The sequence below is a fragment of the Cenococcum geophilum genome, assembly GCF_001692895.1.
Source record: "Cenococcum geophilum 1.58 unplaced genomic scaffold K441scaffold_28, whole genome shotgun sequence".
NCBI classification, from domain to species: domain Eukaryota; kingdom Fungi; phylum Ascomycota; class Dothideomycetes; order Gloniales; family Gloniaceae; genus Cenococcum; species Cenococcum geophilum.
The window spans coordinates 526902-544641 of record NW_027137586.1 but is presented as its reverse complement, the minus strand read 5'-3'; the positions used below and the strand labels follow the sequence as shown (position 1 = coordinate 544641).

The 17740-nt window shown below is 37.4% G+C and overlaps 2 protein-coding genes across 2 annotated transcripts; one reads left to right on the top strand and one right to left on the bottom strand.

Moving 5' to 3' along the window:
• Nucleotides 1-3863: 3863 nt before the first annotated feature.
• K441DRAFT_661894 (uncharacterized protein) lies at nt 3864-4667 on the top strand. Its single transcript, XM_067648955.1, has 2 exons — nt 3864-4439; nt 4617-4667. The coding sequence occupies exons 1-2, from the start codon at nt 4212-4214 to the stop codon at nt 4632-4634; spliced, it is 246 nt and encodes an 81-aa protein (XP_067502630.1). The 5' UTR covers nt 3864-4211; the 3' UTR covers nt 4635-4667.
• A 784-nt stretch (nt 4668-5451) lies between these two features.
• On the bottom strand, nt 5452-7677 carry K441DRAFT_678382 (uncharacterized protein; the record flags this gene model as incomplete). The annotated part of the gene is made up of 1 exon (XM_067651152.1): nt 5452-7677. One exon carries the CDS (start codon nt 7675-7677, stop codon nt 5452-5454), a length of 2226 nt encoding a protein of 741 aa, XP_067502629.1.
• Nucleotides 7678-17740: the final 10063 nt, after the last annotated feature.

The following is a 17740-nucleotide window of genomic DNA, read 5'->3' as shown; positions in this document are numbered from 1 at the left end:
TGCGCTATACTATAGTTTCTAACTTAGCTTTAGTTGTTACGTACTCTGCGCCTTATATAACTATAGAACTCTATCCTAGCCTCTCTTAGCCTGTTCCCTTTAGAAGATCCTATTATTAATTTTAATTGCTTAATCTATTAATTCCCTTAGGGTATCCGCATCTTCTATTAGAATAATTACGTCCTAGACTTTAGCCTTAAGTCCTTATTTATACTGTGCTATAAGCGCCTTATTATTCCATTTAACCTATATTGTAAGTATTTAAAACTATATTATATACTTAATTGCTAAAGTTCGCTATATTAGGTCCTAAAGCTTCCTTTTTGCTATAGTTATTGCTTCCGGGTCCCCAAATATCTATATTAATTATTCCGCGAATCCTACCTAGCTAAAAAACACAAATCGTACCTCTTAATTGGTAGTAGTTATTCCGTTAGTCTGTATCTCTATTAAGTAGGGTTTAAACTATTTAAGTGCCCAACCTATTAGGAATAGTCCTGCGTAGGCTATCTAATCTATTATTATAGCTAACTTGGCCCCTTCTTATATGACTTTAAAATATATTTACGTTAGGAATCCTTTAAGCTTTAATCTCTTTTCTAAGAATCGTTTAATTAATAGTAACTTAACCTTTGCTGCTCCAATTCTATTAAGTCTATTTTTAAGTATTATATTATTTTCTATTAATCGATCCACTATTTCTTATAATTATCCTACTGTTACAGGTTATTGTAAGTTAGTGTCCGCTATACTAGTGTTACCCCCTAACCTTAAAGTAGTTGCCACCGTTAATAGTATTGTGGTGGCTGCTTTTAGTGGCATGTTATTCGACTTCTATATTTATTACTATAACTAGGTAGTAATTATATAACGGAACCTTATAGCAGGAACTACAATAGGCTTATTATTAGGCTAGGTATATAGGTAAAGCAAATTAAGTTAACAACGTAATAATAACTGGTAGAGTGGTTGCCTAACAGATTAACTTTAATTGTATTCTAAGAATTACTACGAGGAAGGAACTATCTAGGTAGGGACTAAGGGTCCTTAAATACACAACCGTACTCCTAAGAAAGTCGTTACTCTATCTGCTCTGTCTACTCTATTCGCTCTATTATAGATTATATAGATTATACAGATCATATAGATCACATCACGTGACTCTGCTTACTATTCCTCGTTATATGGTTCCACGGGTTCCATCCTGGACCGTGCTTGTATTAACTAACTAGCTTCTTCCGACTCTTCTCCAAGTAGTCGTAACATCGTACTTAAAGCGTTCGTAATATGCGTTACAAACGTCTGCCAAAGTGGCTCAGACCATACAGGGACAGATGGCCTAAACTGGTTTAGCGTCTCCCTGTGTGGTCTGAGCATGCTAAGACAACGACCCGACACTCTTTAAAGGGGTTGACCAGTGTGGTTTTGGATAAGCCTTATCGCGATAAGTCTTGGCATACCCTAAATAAATTTTCAGCTACCTTCTTCTTTATTATTATCGTATAAAATATAACTTCAGAAGTAGAATCAGAAACTCTCGACTCTATTAATACCTCTAAATTAAAAAATACAAGAGGTCGCTTAGCTCTTTCGATATGGGAGTATACCCGTCCACCTAGTAATAATAAGCCCATACAAAATAAAAAAGCCCGTCTTTTATTCTATTATAAACACTGCACAGAGCCGTACGCTATATAGTTAACTTCCAACTTCCAAAACCACTTAGCGTTAAAGCATAGCATTATAATTAAGCCTAAAACTAGTTATATAAAAGAAGTAATACGGGATTAATTAAAAGATCTTTACCTTAAAGCGTCGTCTTAAAACGAGACAGAAGAGCTAGATTTAGAAGTACTCCAAGTAGTCCTAAATAAGGAAGTTATCAATAAGGCCCTTATTACATTAATTGTTATATAAAACTTACCATTTTGGATAGTTAAGTAGCTAGAGTTCTATGTCCTTCTATAGTCAATTAATCCTAAAGTAGACGGCTATATAACTATAGCCTATTTAAAAGTTAGGAAAAAGATCTATAACTTATAACTATTGCAAAAGGATATCGTATAAAAGAGGCTGTAGTCTACACTAATAAGTATTTATCTCTCTATTAATATCTAGACCTCTCTAAATAATTACCTTCTCCTCGCAATTTGTGGCCATTTTATTAATAGCTAGGAGAAGCTTATAAACGCTCTCCTTAGCCTTTATATAGTAGCCTTTTATAGCAGGGATAAGTAATAGAATACTCTCCTTTTAGTGCTTAAGGACTACGGGATTACGTAAAAGCTAGGTGCCGTTATATCTAATAACCATACCGTAAATAATAAGCTCTATTATACGATAAGCGACTAGCTTTTTTAGGAAAAGGGAATTAAATGGAATCCTATCTACCAACGGATCCGCTATTAGGGTTATATTCTAAACCTTACTATATAGGCTTTTCTTTTCAAAAACTTAATCAGTCTTAATGATATTAAGTTGTATAAAGAAGATAAGGTAAAAGAAAAGGAGTTAGATTTAGAAGAGAAGAAAAAGAAGAGTAATATATTTTAGAAACTTAGCGTACTTAGAAAGCTTTATAACATTACTATATATACCCGTAGCTTAGCTAGTTATACAAGTAAGTTTAAAAGTCTTATAAGGAGAAGAATTCCGCTTAATAATTATATAAGATAGAATAGCTAGTATCTTATGCTTAGCGTAGCAATTTAGAAAGAGTCTACCCTTAATATATATACTAAGCGTAACCTTAATACACTTAAAAAGGACTATCTTAGTCTAAAAGACTGGGAGGCTCTTTATACAAAAAAAATTTTCTTTAGATATTCTACTAGGTAACCCTAAAATACCAAAGATACGAAGCAACGCTTAAGAATATGCTCTTTACAATAGACGTTATAATTAAGCACCTTAATAATCCTAGGTTAGTCTATCTTACCTCTCTATTTCCTAGCTAATATATAATAGAAGGAGTATATATCTAATAAGGAGTTCTCTAAACGCATTAAAAATGCCTAGAATACCTTTAATAGGTATTACTATAAAACAGATAACTTACCCCTTTACGCTGCTGCGCTTATTCTTTATCTAACCCGTTATACAAGATATATTAAGCAGGTTTAGAAAAAGGTGTGGCGTAAGCCTATACTTAATAGCGTTAAAGAGCTTTAGGAGAAATATCGGAATAGGAGTTTTACGCCTAAAAGTATGTCGTCGTACGAAAAGCTAGCTTTAGCTTAAGACCTTAATGAGTTTAATAAGATCGCCGAGGATCTTAATAGTATAATATTTCGACTAAAAAGTTAGGATAAGTATAAGGACTTTATCTCTAAGACACTATATAAAATTTCAATAACTGCGCTTTAGTGGTGGTCTTAAGAACAGCAACGAAAGCGCTAGCTATGGCTCTCGCTTATGGCAATTAAAATTCTCTTAATTCCGGCGATGAGCGATAACCCGGAGAGAGTCTTTTTAGGAGGACGTTGTACGGTATTATGGGACAGAATGCAGATAGATCCCGAAACTCTTAAGAAAACAGAGTATTTAAAGAATTGGCATTAGAGAAGAATTATAAGAGAGATAGGGGATTTTTCTTTAAGTATTTAGCTATTATATAGTTAGGGGGGAGACCCTATGACACCTTATATGCCTACCTATTCCTACTGTAATATCCGCAATATCCGCAATATCTGCAATATCCGCAATATCTGCAGTATCCGCAGTATCTGCAATATCCGTAATATCTACCGAACTTTACTAATAACCGTCCGCCTGGTTAGGGTAGAAAAGCTCCGCACAGGGCACTTTATCCTTATCGATTGCGATATTTTATGCATTTTCTATTGGATAAAGGATATTTTATGCTCGCTTATCGCATGATCGAAAACCACACTGGGGTTGACACTAAAAAAGGGCTCACAGCGGACTAACGACAGCGTTGTGTGAATTTCAGCAGGTTCTCTCACCAGATTAAACCGCTTAACTCCGTTCATTCTCGAACCATGCGCCTACAGCAGATAACGTTGTCCGGCTAATAGGCAAGTCATACAAGCAAACGCAAGTTGGAAAAGCTGTCTGTTTGCTTCTAGACTCCAAGGACTCCTAGATTCCGTCCAGCAGTATTGTTCGATCATCGACACGTGCGCAGGGCCCAACCAGATAGCGGCGCTGGTTTAGGGCAGTATTAAGCTCGTTCTCTTGGTTTGTACTCCATGTTACTGCTAGCCTATTCTAGCTTACATTTCTTCGTTTGCAAGGTTTCATCAAATTTCGCTGAGTATTTCGACCAGTTGTCAAAACGGGTAGCTCAGCTTAGCAACTGCTGTCCCCAATTCTCCGGATATGCGAAGCTTTTCCCCACATCAGTAAGGCTCCAGCAAGCGCTTTTCGACGGAATCGTTAATTTACCGTGGCTTCGGCTTAGCGATATTGGGGATATACTATAGTGGTGTTATAGAAGGGTTGGTGCCGTCGATCAGTAGACGGATAGGGAAGGAGACTTATAGCAATGTTGTATTAACAAGGTCCGTTAAGTGGTACTTGGCAGGAAGGAAGCAGCGTTTTCGGTGCGCCTATATGAGTGTTGAAGGGTATCTATAAAAATATTGGGATCTTACCTGTATGCCAGAGCTTAAGGCTTAAGCCTAAAGTACTAGGAATTACGCAAGCCAATTTTTCATACGCTAGCAGACCTAATCATTCGATCCGGTTACACTAGTCTTTAGGCAGCAGATAGGACTTGCAACTCAAAGTCAAAGTTTGCTTTGTCCGGTTCCGAACTCCGGACCCAGTACGGATATGGAGCCTCAATCAAGAAATATCCAGCTCTCTTGTAGGCTTCATCCAAATTTCTTATTATTTTCTCATCGTTGTCGCATTATAGCGACTACTTGCTCTAGTACATGTTCTAGAATGACTTCCCAGTAAACCGTGCCACTCCATATGCAACACTATTGTCAGAGTGAGCACAACTCCCGGCGAATAGTACAACTGCAAACATAATAGCGGAAGGGTTTGAGTTTGGACCATTTCCAGGCAGCATCCAACAGAGGTGCACGTATATCAATGCCTCGTTGATGGATCCAATGCATATAGTATGATTTGACAGTGGGGTTGCATTAAAATATCCAGCTAGGTATGGCATGGACCGAGACCGAGGCAGCCGTAAGAACAAAGCGTTTGAATTGGTAGATGCTGAGCCCGAGTACTTTCAAGGGCTTCCGCGAAGTGGTACCTAGCTTAACACTGTCGACCGAGTTCCACGATAATTACTAGCCACAAGGTAAGAAGAAGATGAGAGCCTAAGTGGGAGGATTTAAGAATAAATATCCAGTGGCTCGATGCCAAGTTCGGTGGGTGGTCCTCCGGGTAAGGCGGACGTAAGCTAAAAAGCATCGTGAAGTGAAGCATTCTATCCGAACTTCTTGGTAACTACTAATCCCATCCTCCTACCTAGGGGATTACCACCCACGTGTCCCGCTTCTCCTCGGCAGCCCAAATGCTTGATAACAGAGGGGCATTGTGTCGAACGACCACAGCGAAGCAGTCGCGTGAGTTAACATATTTATCATAACCTGAGCTCGCGGAGAAAAATCTCAGTTTTTCAACTCCGCTTGTCCTGAGAAGAACTTTAGAACCCGATTCCATGTTATATAAAGGTATCCTGTTGTGCCAAACCATCTCGAGACCCTTTTGGTGGAGACGTTGAGCCATTTCCCGTTCTTGAGTGACAGTCAAATCGTGCCCACGGCCGATATGCGTAGCCATTGCAATGGAGTTGATTGCTGTAATCCACGATGCCTTTTCCTTGTTCCTACCCAATTTTCCCTTGACAGCAAGAGCTGTGGAAATTTGCGACCGTGGAACTGTTTCAATGTAGTGCTTTACAATTAGCTGATCACCCTGGATGGAGGTACGCGTTTCGAATGATGCAGTTGATGGCTGCGCTATGAGAGGTTTATACACTCCCTTTTCGAAAAGGCTTGTAGGCGCAGATGCTGGTGATGCGATATAGCTGTTAAAGTCTGCCTCGCGAACTCGAGAAAGCGGTATTTCGTCCTTGTCAATATGTCCCGGCGCATACCGGATGCCAAGCGCCGCGCGTTGCTCCGTGGATATTGTCCATAGAACGTCCATGCCAACAGTAAAACCTCCATAGCTTACGACAAGATCTTGTGGAAGGAAGCTGGGTAGTCCAGGAAGTAGGTGTGTGAAGGCAAGCTCCCTGAACGACTGAAGCTCTAGCCCATCTCGAGAGAGCAGCTTGCCAACCATTTCATCAGTCCTATCGAGATCTAAAGCGGTCAGTGGGCTAAAATACCGGGTTCCCGTGGCCATTTTGATGGTAGACGTAACAGTAGCGTTGAAGGCTAAGTACGTGGCCGGATCGACTATGTAACTTGCGTCGCAGGCAGAGTCGATGACCTTGGTAACCCATGCAGAACAGGTATCGTGGAGGAGCGTCACGACCTCTTGTGGTGACTCTTTCTTATGGAGTTGCGAGACGCGCTCTTCGAGGCGTGTTTTGAGCTCACCCGATTCAGCACAGATCTCTTCCCGAGACCCAGTATCCCATCCATATTTCACAATGGCATTAGAATAGGAAAAGAGGGCTGTTTCACCCATTACTTGGATTATAGCCGCCGTCATACACTTGGGAGACTTGTTTTTGCAGCAATCCTTCGAAATGAAGAGTCGGCCGTGCTCGCAGAAAAATATTGTCAAAATCTGAGCCAGCTCACCCATGGCCTGGATTGCGATTTGTCTCTTTTGAGGATCCTCTACGGCTGAACCGTAATAGTCGTTAAAGTAGCATTTGGCTTGACACAGTGGAAGTCGATGAAGGCTGCGTATTTCGTCTAGAACACTAGGAAAGACGTACTTCGTAATATCCATATCCCGTTTAAAAACCTCCAGTTCCCACGATTCGCCTCCGTCGGGCATGATTTCCACTGTCAATTTCATGCCGGGGTCTCCCTGGATAGTCTTTTCTCCCACGGTGACATGGGTTGTCTCTGGAAGCAGCCACGAAAATAGCGTTGCTAGCCATATCGCTTGAGTGTGTCCTTTCAGTTTCAATTCCACTACCGACTCATCCACGAGTTCCTCGAAAGTGCGGACCAGCAACTCGGCTAACTCCTCCGGGTCTATTCTTTCGTAAAGGTCCCCACAGGTAGGGTTCTCGTTATCCACCGCAACCGCTATTTCATGTAATTGAGCGATTGGAACGATCATCTCCAAGTGTCCGGAAAGTGTATGAATGAACTGCGTCAGCTGTGTAGACGACACTGGATACCGTTTTAGGACGTTGGTTCTGGTCATCATGAAAAAGGCAAGATCGCCTAATTCAGAGTCGGTGAAGCATGGCTTGCATGCGGTTATAGTGACGAAGAACTGAAGCAGCGAGGTTGATTGCCGAATGATCCTTTGGAGATCCTTGGATCGAAGACCAATACGTCCTTCGATGGACTCAAGCCGCATCGAATCGTTGGTGCTGAGAGCCCCGATGGCATCTTCAATCCTTCTCGGGGATACGACAAGGCCGTAGCCCAAATTTTCTGCCGCAAGTACGGCTTGTGGTTGGACATTAGGCTGCGAAGCAATCCCAATGAGCTCGCGAAGTTCGTTTACCGTGCTAAAAGAGCTCTTGGTAAGGTCCCACTGCACTTGCAATGGCATTTTGGGACTGTAGCCTGGTCACTTTATGAAGTTGAAGCGGGATGGTAAATAATGGAATGAGAGTGACGAGCTGGGTGGAGAAGCTGATGGAAGTAGGCACCAGCGCGCTAAGATAGCCTTGGTTGTGGGGGTCAGGGATTCCCCGCTCGTCTGTCAATTCCTCATTCACAGGCGGCATTCTTTTGCCAGGCTAAAGAGCTACGGAGGCAGCGTTCAAAAGTGACGGACCCCCCCCCCCAGTCGGTGTGGCACGCGCTAGCCATTAGCGGCTTAATTTGGCGCATATTAGGCTAGTTTAGATTTAACCGAGTCTTAGCGCACATAGCAGGGTTGCCACGTATACAACTCTCCCCTTAATACTATACTCTAGAGGCTTCTAAAATACACTAAATCTATATTATATCTTACTATTTATTATACATACTTTATATAATATTACTACTAGGGCTTAGGTCCTTTGCATAAAGATTTCTAGGGCCATAAATACTAATATTAAAGCCGGTATAAGCGAAACCTATATTAAGAACCTTATTAAAATAGCTAAAGAGCGAGGCTTTAATAAGACTAAAGACTACAGAATTCTTAATATCTACCTTAAAGATAGAGACCGATTAGGAAGTCTAAAAAAGCGTATATCTGCTAAAATTTAATAGGTTCTTAACCTTATTTATTATAATTAATATAGTAAAGAAAAAACCACCCTCTAACTCTCCCTTAACGCTAGCGGAATTAGAGCCTTAATAGTATAGTAAATTCTCCGCTTATTAAATATGTAAAAGACAAAGCTAATATATAAGCCCGGCCTTATAGCGTAGATAAAGAAAAATAGACTTAAATTCTGCCTTTACTATAAGGATTAAAAGCTAAAAGATTAAAAGAATGTTATCTAGACTAAGACGTCAGTTATTTTTAGCTATTACCTTAGAGGCTACCGCATTTAGAGGACTCTAAAAGAGCGTATTCTTACCCCTAAATCAATTAATTTAAACGTCAATAATATAAAGGAGGTGCTTAAGCGTAAGCTATAGGGCCGAAATTATATTTATTATATCGCCTTAATAAAGAAACGTACGTTACTAATATAGCTTTAGGGTAAGGATCTATAGCAAAAGAAAAGCGACGGCTTAACGATATACTACTATTATTACCTTTATAAGAAGTTAAAGAAGTTTAGAAGATTCCTATTATATTAACTAGAAGATCTACTACGTTAGCTTACTACTATTAATATTACTAAAGAAGGCCTTAAAGGCATAAGTTGCTATATATAAGAAGGCTATAGAGGATACTATAAAGGCAATAGTAGAAGCAGAGGACACTTTAGCGGAGCTAAGTAAGCTAATTAAGCTAAACTTGGATAATAGGAATAATAGCGATAATAACACCCACGCTGCCTTTAAGGATATTAATAATATTAAGGCAATTAGGGTAGAAGAGAAGGGAGGTTTTATATTAGACTAAGTAGTTTAGGCTCTATTTAATAAGTTTAATTAAATCTTCCTTTTATACCTAAATACCTACCTAATACTAAGACTTACTATTTATAGTATATATTTAATTTAGAGCTATATTAAAGTCCTAGAGCTTTACTAGCTTTTTAATATATAAAGTAGATTTAGGGGTTAAATCTACTTTTCTCCAATCTAATAAGATCACCGCTTTTAGACAATAGGTATGATAATCTGCACGTTTAAGAGGACAATAATTAATTAGATAATTGTCGACTTAAATAGGATTTCCTTACCGCCATTATACTACTGTCTGTCGACCCAGATTGTATTAACGTACTTTGTCTTAATTGTCTCTTAACTTATAACTAATTACCATCTTTCTTAATTTTGTATATCTTATTAAATATCTTATTACCTATTTCTATTATATTACCAACCAAATAACAACGTTGTCGTTATTATATTTGCCACCTATCTAGTATATATAGTAAGGCTCTAGAGCCTCTTATAATAAGACAGAGCTCTTATTTCTAATCGTCCGTTTAATAGTTATAAGCCTAGGCCGTTTACTATATTATCTTTAATTTAAAGCCTTTATTCCTATTAATTTCCATTATTATTTCCATTATAGATATTTATAATAACCTCTTAATAAGAGACTACGCCTATTATTATATTATCTATTATTCTAGCAATTCTAAATAATTAGGACAAATAGATTAAGGTTATTAAGTTAAAAGCTAATAATAATCGTCTCCAGAAGTATATTAACCTATTAATACCTAAGACCGATTTACTAATACTTAAAGAACCCATTTAAGCCTTACTGAAGGATATTAATAGCAAAAAGACAAAACTTTTAGAGCTAGATAAGGATAAGAAGAAGGAGCTCTATATACTCTAATTAGACTATAGGGATATTATAAAGCTATATAGAAAATAGGTATTAGCTCTTAATATATTACGCAGTTATATTTAAAGCTTAATCTTATATACCTACCTTATTGTCACGGCACTGACCTGACGCGTTGTTATGGCTCGTGTACGCGTATGCATGAGCACGGACCTAACCCCTAAGCGACACGTATATATACCGCCTCACCTCCTATATAGATCCTCACAGGACATCGTTTGTCAATAATATACAGTCACCTCATACCTCGTACCTTAACAGTTGGCACGTACTGTAACAGTTATTTATATATTTAAATGCAACACTACCTACAATATTTTAGTATTATTAAAGCAGAGAATTACTCCAACTAATAGTCCCTAAAAGCTTTAAGTTATTACCTAGTATATAAAGCTTAAGAAAGCGCCTTAGAACTAGAACTTTAAGGTCTAATTATAGAAGTAGGAGAATGTATATACTAAGTATAAGGAGCTAGATCTATCTAAGGTAAATAGTAATTGTTTAGTAAAAGACTTTATATATATAGTTAATTTAATTATACTAAGTTGGTTAGTATAATAAAGCCTTATAAAAAATACTACGGTAGACTTATTAATGGGCTAGGTATATAAGTATAGAATAGTTAATAATATAAATATAACTAATAGAGTGGGTTGCCTAATGGATTAACTCCAATTATATTTTAAGATTTACTACAAAAAAAGAGAACTATCTAGGTAGGGACTGTGGTCCTTTAAATACATAATACTATGCCTAAGAAATGTACGTTAGTACGTTAGTATATTCTACGTTTTTATATTCCTATATTCCTATATTCCGAATTTATAATATAACTAACTATATAGCTTAGTTACCCCTTATTTTATAGCTTAATCAATTCTAGCGCCTTTTATACTATCTTAACTAACCTATTTATATCTCTTCTTAGTAGTTGCGTTACTACTAATATAAGGTCCGTAATACTATCCCCTTCCTTTTTATCTTTATCCTTAAAGATATTTCCTATCTCTAAGTTATTTATTAAAGGTATAACGTAAGTAATAGGGTTATAAAGGTGTCCCTAGTTATGAAGGATTGCAGGTTTTACAACCAAATTTTGTCTATGCGCTTGTTTTGATGTTCAAAACCTTTATAACCCTATCACTTACGTTAGTGTTTCTATTTTTAATTTAATAACCTTTATTATTTTTAATACCTTTTATTAAATCTTTTATGTCTAATTATTATAACCAGCTAATAACTACTATATTATTACTTAGTTCCCTACTAGATAGTCTAGACCCAGAGAAACACTATATCCTTGCTATACAAGAACCGTATTATAATACCTTCACACAATCGACATACTGCCCCCGAGGATTCCAGCTCCTATACGAACCAAAAGCAGCCATACGCGTGTGCTTTATAATCAGCAAGGCTATCAGCCTATTCTTATAGTTATAGCAGGCAGTTAACCCAGATATTGTAGTTATAACAATCCAAACATATAGGGGACCGGTACAAATTATTAATGTATATAACCCTAGGGTTAAAGGGGTCCCACAAACAGAGAATATTATATTGGTAATAAGCTTACTGGAAACTAAAGGTATAGAGTCTATCCTACTAGGAGATATAAACCTCTACCACCCGCGGTAGGGGGGCATCTATATTGCTGCAGATTAACAGTTAGAGTGCCTACTAAGAGCTATAGATATCTAGGGCCTTAAGCTAGCTACCCCCCTAGGAGCAATTATATGGCAATAAGGCACCGCTAGAAGTATAATTAACCTTACATTTATAGATGAAGGCCTATACTAGAGACTTAAAAGGTATAACCCCAAAGAAGAATAGGCACTTACCCTAGACTATATCCCTATCTAGATATAACTAGACCTAGATACTAAAGCGTAACTAAATAGAAAAAGATACGTAATAAGGAAGCTTAAGATAGATAGTTTCCTTAATATAGTTAAATAATAACTCTAAGACCTAGAAGAAATCCACCTAATACTAAATAAGTAAGGCTTATTGGCCACCCCTAAGGAAATTAACCAAAGACTAGAAAGGATCTAGGCAGTAATTAAAAATGGGCTAGAAGAGCACTGCCCGATCTTAAAACTGGGCCCCTATACGCGACACGTATAGTCCACACAATGCGCAGTTCTAGTTGCCAGCTAATAACGAGTAAAAAGGAAATATATAAGTAGCCATAACCCTAAAGACGAGAGACGATATAAAGATATAAGAAACTAGCTAAAGAATACCCTAAAAAAAGAAGCAAGGAATAACTGGAGACGGTTTATAAATAAGTATACTTTTAACCTAAGCCTCCCCCATAACAAGGGCCTTTGGGCTATAGCAAAATAGGTAAAAAAAAAGGTAGGTTACTTAGCAGAAGACCTATACCTACTACCCCTATAAAGAGCAGGAAAATTATAGGCCATAAATAATAACGATAAGAAGGTAAAGATCCTTATAGAAAGGTTCTTCCCCTAACTAGCTCTAGTAGACCTTAGTAATATTACAGGCGAAATACTAGCGACTCGCCTACGGGTTGACAGCGATATAATAATAGAGGAAATGGCTAGAACTATTAGCCGCCTTTTAAATAATATAGTACTAGGACCAGATAGGATTCTAAATAAGGCCCTAAAAACCTATAGGCCACTTATAGCACTTTAGCTTGTAGATATAGCTAGAGTATGCTTTACTATAGGCTACTACCCGCGACTTAGAAGATCTATAACGACAGTTGTCCTATAAAAAAAAGGCAAAGCAGATTACTTAATCCTAGGAAGCTACCGCCCTATTGCCTTAGAAAACACCCTTAGTAAGATCTTAGAAAGGGTAATAGCGAAACGCATGGCAGATATAGTAGAGGAATACGCCCTACTACCATAAAGCCAAATAGGGGCAAGAAAGAACCGCTTAACACTATCAGCACTTACACTACTCGCTACTACTATTAAATCTATATAGGCGATGCAAAAGGACTTTGTAGTATTAATGCTTAGCCTAGATATTAGTAGTGTCTACAATAATATACCCCATAAGTGTCTCCTATATATCCTTAGGGTAAAGGGCTTTTTAGAATGGATTATATAATTTATTTAAGGGTTTATAGGCCAGAAAGAAATATTACTAGTCTTTAGCGGATATTAGAGCCCCCCTATTACAGTTACAATAGAAATACTATAAGGATTACCCCTCTTGCCTATACTCTTCCTTTTCTTTATAAGCAACCTACTTAACTCCTTTAAGGAAGGGGCAACCTAGGGGATAGGCTTCGTTAATAATATAAACCTAATTATATACGGGCCAACAGCCGCAAAGAATTGCAGAACACTAGAGAAAGCCTATAATACTTATATAAAATAGGCAAAACGTTATAAAGTCCAATTCTTACCAGAGAAATACTAGCTAATCCATTTTATAAGAAAACGCAACTAATCTGTAGATCTCTAGCATACAATTCGCATCTAAGGCTTTAGGGGTTAACCAGTTTAGGGCCTAAGGGTATTAGGAGTATAGGTAGACAGCAAGCTCTAGTAGAGCGTATATACGGCACAAGCGGCCCGTAAAGGCTAAGCACAGTTTATCGCTTTATCTAGGATTATTAATTCCATATAGGGTCTATGCTTTTAGAGGTTACGCCTACTATATATAGTAGTTGTTTGGCTAACCATAATATATAGATCTAGTATTTGGGCCATTGGAGAAACTAAGAAGGGCCCCCCTAAATTACTCCTTAAACCACTTTAAAAGGTCTAAACAGCCTACCTTTAAAGTATTATAGGCGGGTACAAGCGAACGGCTACAGCACTACTTAAAAAGGAATCCAATATTCCCCCCCTATAATTATATATTAAAGCCGCTATAATGCAAAGGACGTAAAATAAACGCAACTCTAATATTATAAAGTACATTAAGATACGCCTAAGTAAACTATGGAGGGACCTTAGGGTGCCCTATAGGAGAATAAACTAATAACCCCAAAGTAGGGAAGAGATATTAGAGAAATAGGTAAAGAAAGTAGAAGAAGAATAGTGCCGCTTTAGGGCCTAGGCCTATATAGAGGAGGAAGGAAGACGCATAAGAGGTTAGCAAAGATAATAGTAAGATAGAGAAAGGAGCTAAAGTAGAATATATAAGAACGCCAGGAAACTATCTACCGTAATATAATACTGGTTGGACTAACGCTAAAAAGGTAAATGGGAGTTAAAGGTATAGAGGCTAACTTAGGTAAGACGAACCTAAGCTATAGTATAGTTAACGCCATAGGGGGTAAATACCTAAGGGCTCTGAGAAGGCCTAATAAAGGCAGAAAATATAATAGCAACACTCTTAAGAACAGGAATAATAGGACTAAAAGATTGGCTTTACTAGGTGGGTATCCTAGTAGGTAGCCTAAGATATAAATATAGCTAGCTAAAACAAACACCAAAACATATAATACTGCTATACCCCCTATGCACTAATTAAGAAATAATACTCTTAGCAGCTAGTATAAAGAACTATAATATACTGCTCTTAATATAAAAAGGCCTTAAGGCGGTTACCTAGTGGCTTATTAGTTAAAATATGCTAAATTAGTTCCGGGTTATAAGGGAAATAGTAATAAAAGGCAAGGGGGCAAGCAGCAGGTGCCCCCTAGTAACTCTACAGTAGTAGAGTAATAGTTTATAATACTAGCGCGTCCATAGGCTTATTACGGCAGCAGTNGTTCCTAAGNAGGTTAAATAGTAAGGTANTAGAGNACTATAGGCGACTNNNAGGNGCTAAGTAGGCNAGTCCTAAAAGGCGGGGAGATGGATTACGGGGTTTTCTTATTTTTCTTAAATAGAGTTTTCTCCCCATATATAAATAAGGAGTAGTCCNNGTGGGCCTAATAGGGATCCGAATCGGGCGTTAAGCAATAAATTATTATTATTATTATTATTATTACTTAGTAAAGTTATACCGTTCTGTTCTTATTATAAGGAGAAAAAGTTAGTATATATTATAATTACGGCTCTATTTAATTGCTAACCTTTTTCTTATACTAAGTATATATAAGTAAATATACAATCGTTCTATAATATTTAATCCGTTTCTAACGCTAAGTATATATATTTTAAATTCTCTATAGGCGTCTAATACCTTATCTAATTTATTATAGGGTCTTAGATTTAATCCGCTGCTAAAAAGTTAAAAAAACCAACTCTCTACTACCTATAGTAACCTTTAGTTATTATACGCTAAGTAGGAGTGTGCCTAGGCTAAATTTTAGCGTCTTTATAACAAAGAGTTGCGGATATTTAACGTTTAACTAGCTGCTTACGCTTAGTTATCCTAAAGAGTCTATATTTAGTTGTGCCTATATTTAGGAGTTAAAATGCTTTAGTTATAGTAGTGTTTAGGTCCGTAATAAGATCTTTATAGCTATCTAGTTATTTAGGTCCTATTTACGCCTTATAAGAGTATCTGTACGGTTTATAGTACCTAACCTATATATAATTAGAAAGTTAAACTAAGATAGAATATCTACCTAGCGTGCCTGCTAGGCTATAAGGGCCTTATAATCTAACACTACCTAGATAGGTTTTAGGGTCCCTTTTAGCTATATATACTAGTGCTAAAAGCTAGAGATAATAGCTAGCATTTCTTTATTATAGATATAGTAGTTTAGCTTAGCGTTTACTATAGTCTTTAAATAGTATATAATAGGGTGCTATTCTCTATTAGGTTACTTTTAGGAATAAACACTAGCTATTATACTATTTAAGGCATTAGTTTCTAGTATAGAGGGCCGTTTTAGGTTAAAGTGGGTAAGTAGGGGAGCCAATACTAGCCGTTCTTTAAGCTTATTAAAGGCCTGCCTATATATAGCGTTAAAGTAAAAGGGCTAGTCTTTTCTAATAAGACGGTTAAGAGGCCGGGCTATTCTACTATAGTTCTTAATAAAGCGTTAGTAGAAGTTATAGAAACCTAAAAATAACTATACCCCCTTTACGGTCTATAGGGGTATCTACTAGTTAATTATAGCCGTTTTCTTTAGGTTGGTTTTAATTCCATCCGTACTAATAATAAACCCTAGGTACTTAGTACACTTAATACTAAATTCTAACTTCTTAATATTAGCCTAGAGGCTAGCCTTATAGAGCTATTATAGGACCTTATAGATATACTCTTCGTATTCCAGCTTATTCTTAAAGTAGATTATAATATTATCTAGGTAGGCCGTATATAAGTCGTTAAGGTAGTTAAAGAGTATATTATTTATATACCGCTAATATATAGCTAGTCCGTTGGTTAGTCTAAAAGGAAGTACCTTATATTTATACGTTCCGTAATAGTTCTAAAATATAATAAAATCCTTAGACCTAAGGTATATCCTAATTTAGTAAAAGGCCTAGCGGATATTAAGCTTAGTAAGATCTTAGCTCTACTTATATAGGCTAGAGTCTTATTAAGTAGGGGTAGCGGATAGCGGTCCTTATAGGTTATATTATTTAGCTTATAGTAGTTAATATAAAAGCGGAGTCCTCTATTTAGCTTTTTAATAAAGAGAATAGGCGAGGTAAAAGGGGCTTAGCTAGGCTCAATAAAGCCCTTATTTAGGTTATTAATAAGGTACTACTTTATAGCCTATAATTTAGCAATAGACTGCTAGTAAAGGGGGTATAAGGGATATTATTGCGGACACCTTGGGTTGCCCTTAGGATAACCCCCGGACGCCCCTCGGATAGTCGCCGGTCACGTGCTAAAGGCACGTGCCCGTAGTATATAGTCTCTATAATCCTAAAGGCCTTACCTCCTTAAGGATTTATCTCTCTTACCAATCTATCTTGTTCTAATCGTGTCCTTATAGCCCCCTATCTATAAGATCCCTTTATATTTAAATCCTTCCTACTCTTTTTTGGAAGGGTAGTCGGCTTTAAAAACTAGATTGTTTGTTTATATTATTTATTTACAACCACTATTCTCCCTTAAAATCTCGCGACAACCTAAACGGAATCGCCACGGATACCTTATAGAAAGCCGTCGCGTAAAGGCAAGAAGGTCCCTCTGATAGCGAGAGATTACGATAATATAACCCTCTAGGTAAGACGGTTGAATAAGCCCTAATACCTAGATGCTCTAGAAGCTTAAAGACTCTCGCATACCTATAGTCACCGGCAACGTTAAGGAAAATATAAATACCCTTTATAACGGTTGTAACACTACTAGAAAGTAGCCAGAACCCCTTTAGCCCCACCTAGGCTAATTAAAAGATTAAGCGCTAGAGGCAACTTTAAGATCTTCCCCTAAGCTAGAAATGCTAGAGGAATATACTAATATATATAACTAGGGAACCAACCGGAACCCTCCCGGAAGACCACTAGCCTATAATTGGTATAGTAGTGGTGTATAGACTGCTTACAAGCCAAGCGGGCCTACCCCTTTAGGTAATTTAAGCTAATTACTAACTTAAAACCCGAGCCCTGTTGGGAAGCCTATACTAGCTACTAGTACTAATACTACCTCTATAGTAGGAGCCTCTTTAGGCCCGAGTTTAGAAGGTTAAGAGCCCTATACCGATCTCCTTTAAGATAGATATTGGGAAGCTGTTATAAGGCTCTTAAAAGCTATGCGGGAGGAAGCTATTAATAAATATATTAGAACCCTCTAAGGGTAAATCTAGATCTGGTAGGGTCTAATCTAAGCTAGATAAATTCTTTTATAACCTGGTTAAGGC

Excerpts from the sequence above, each read along its gene's own strand:
- K441DRAFT_661894 (XM_067648955.1), top strand. The coding sequence starts at position 4,212 with ATGTTACTGCTAGCCTATTCTAGCTTACATTTCTTCGTTTGCAAGGTT.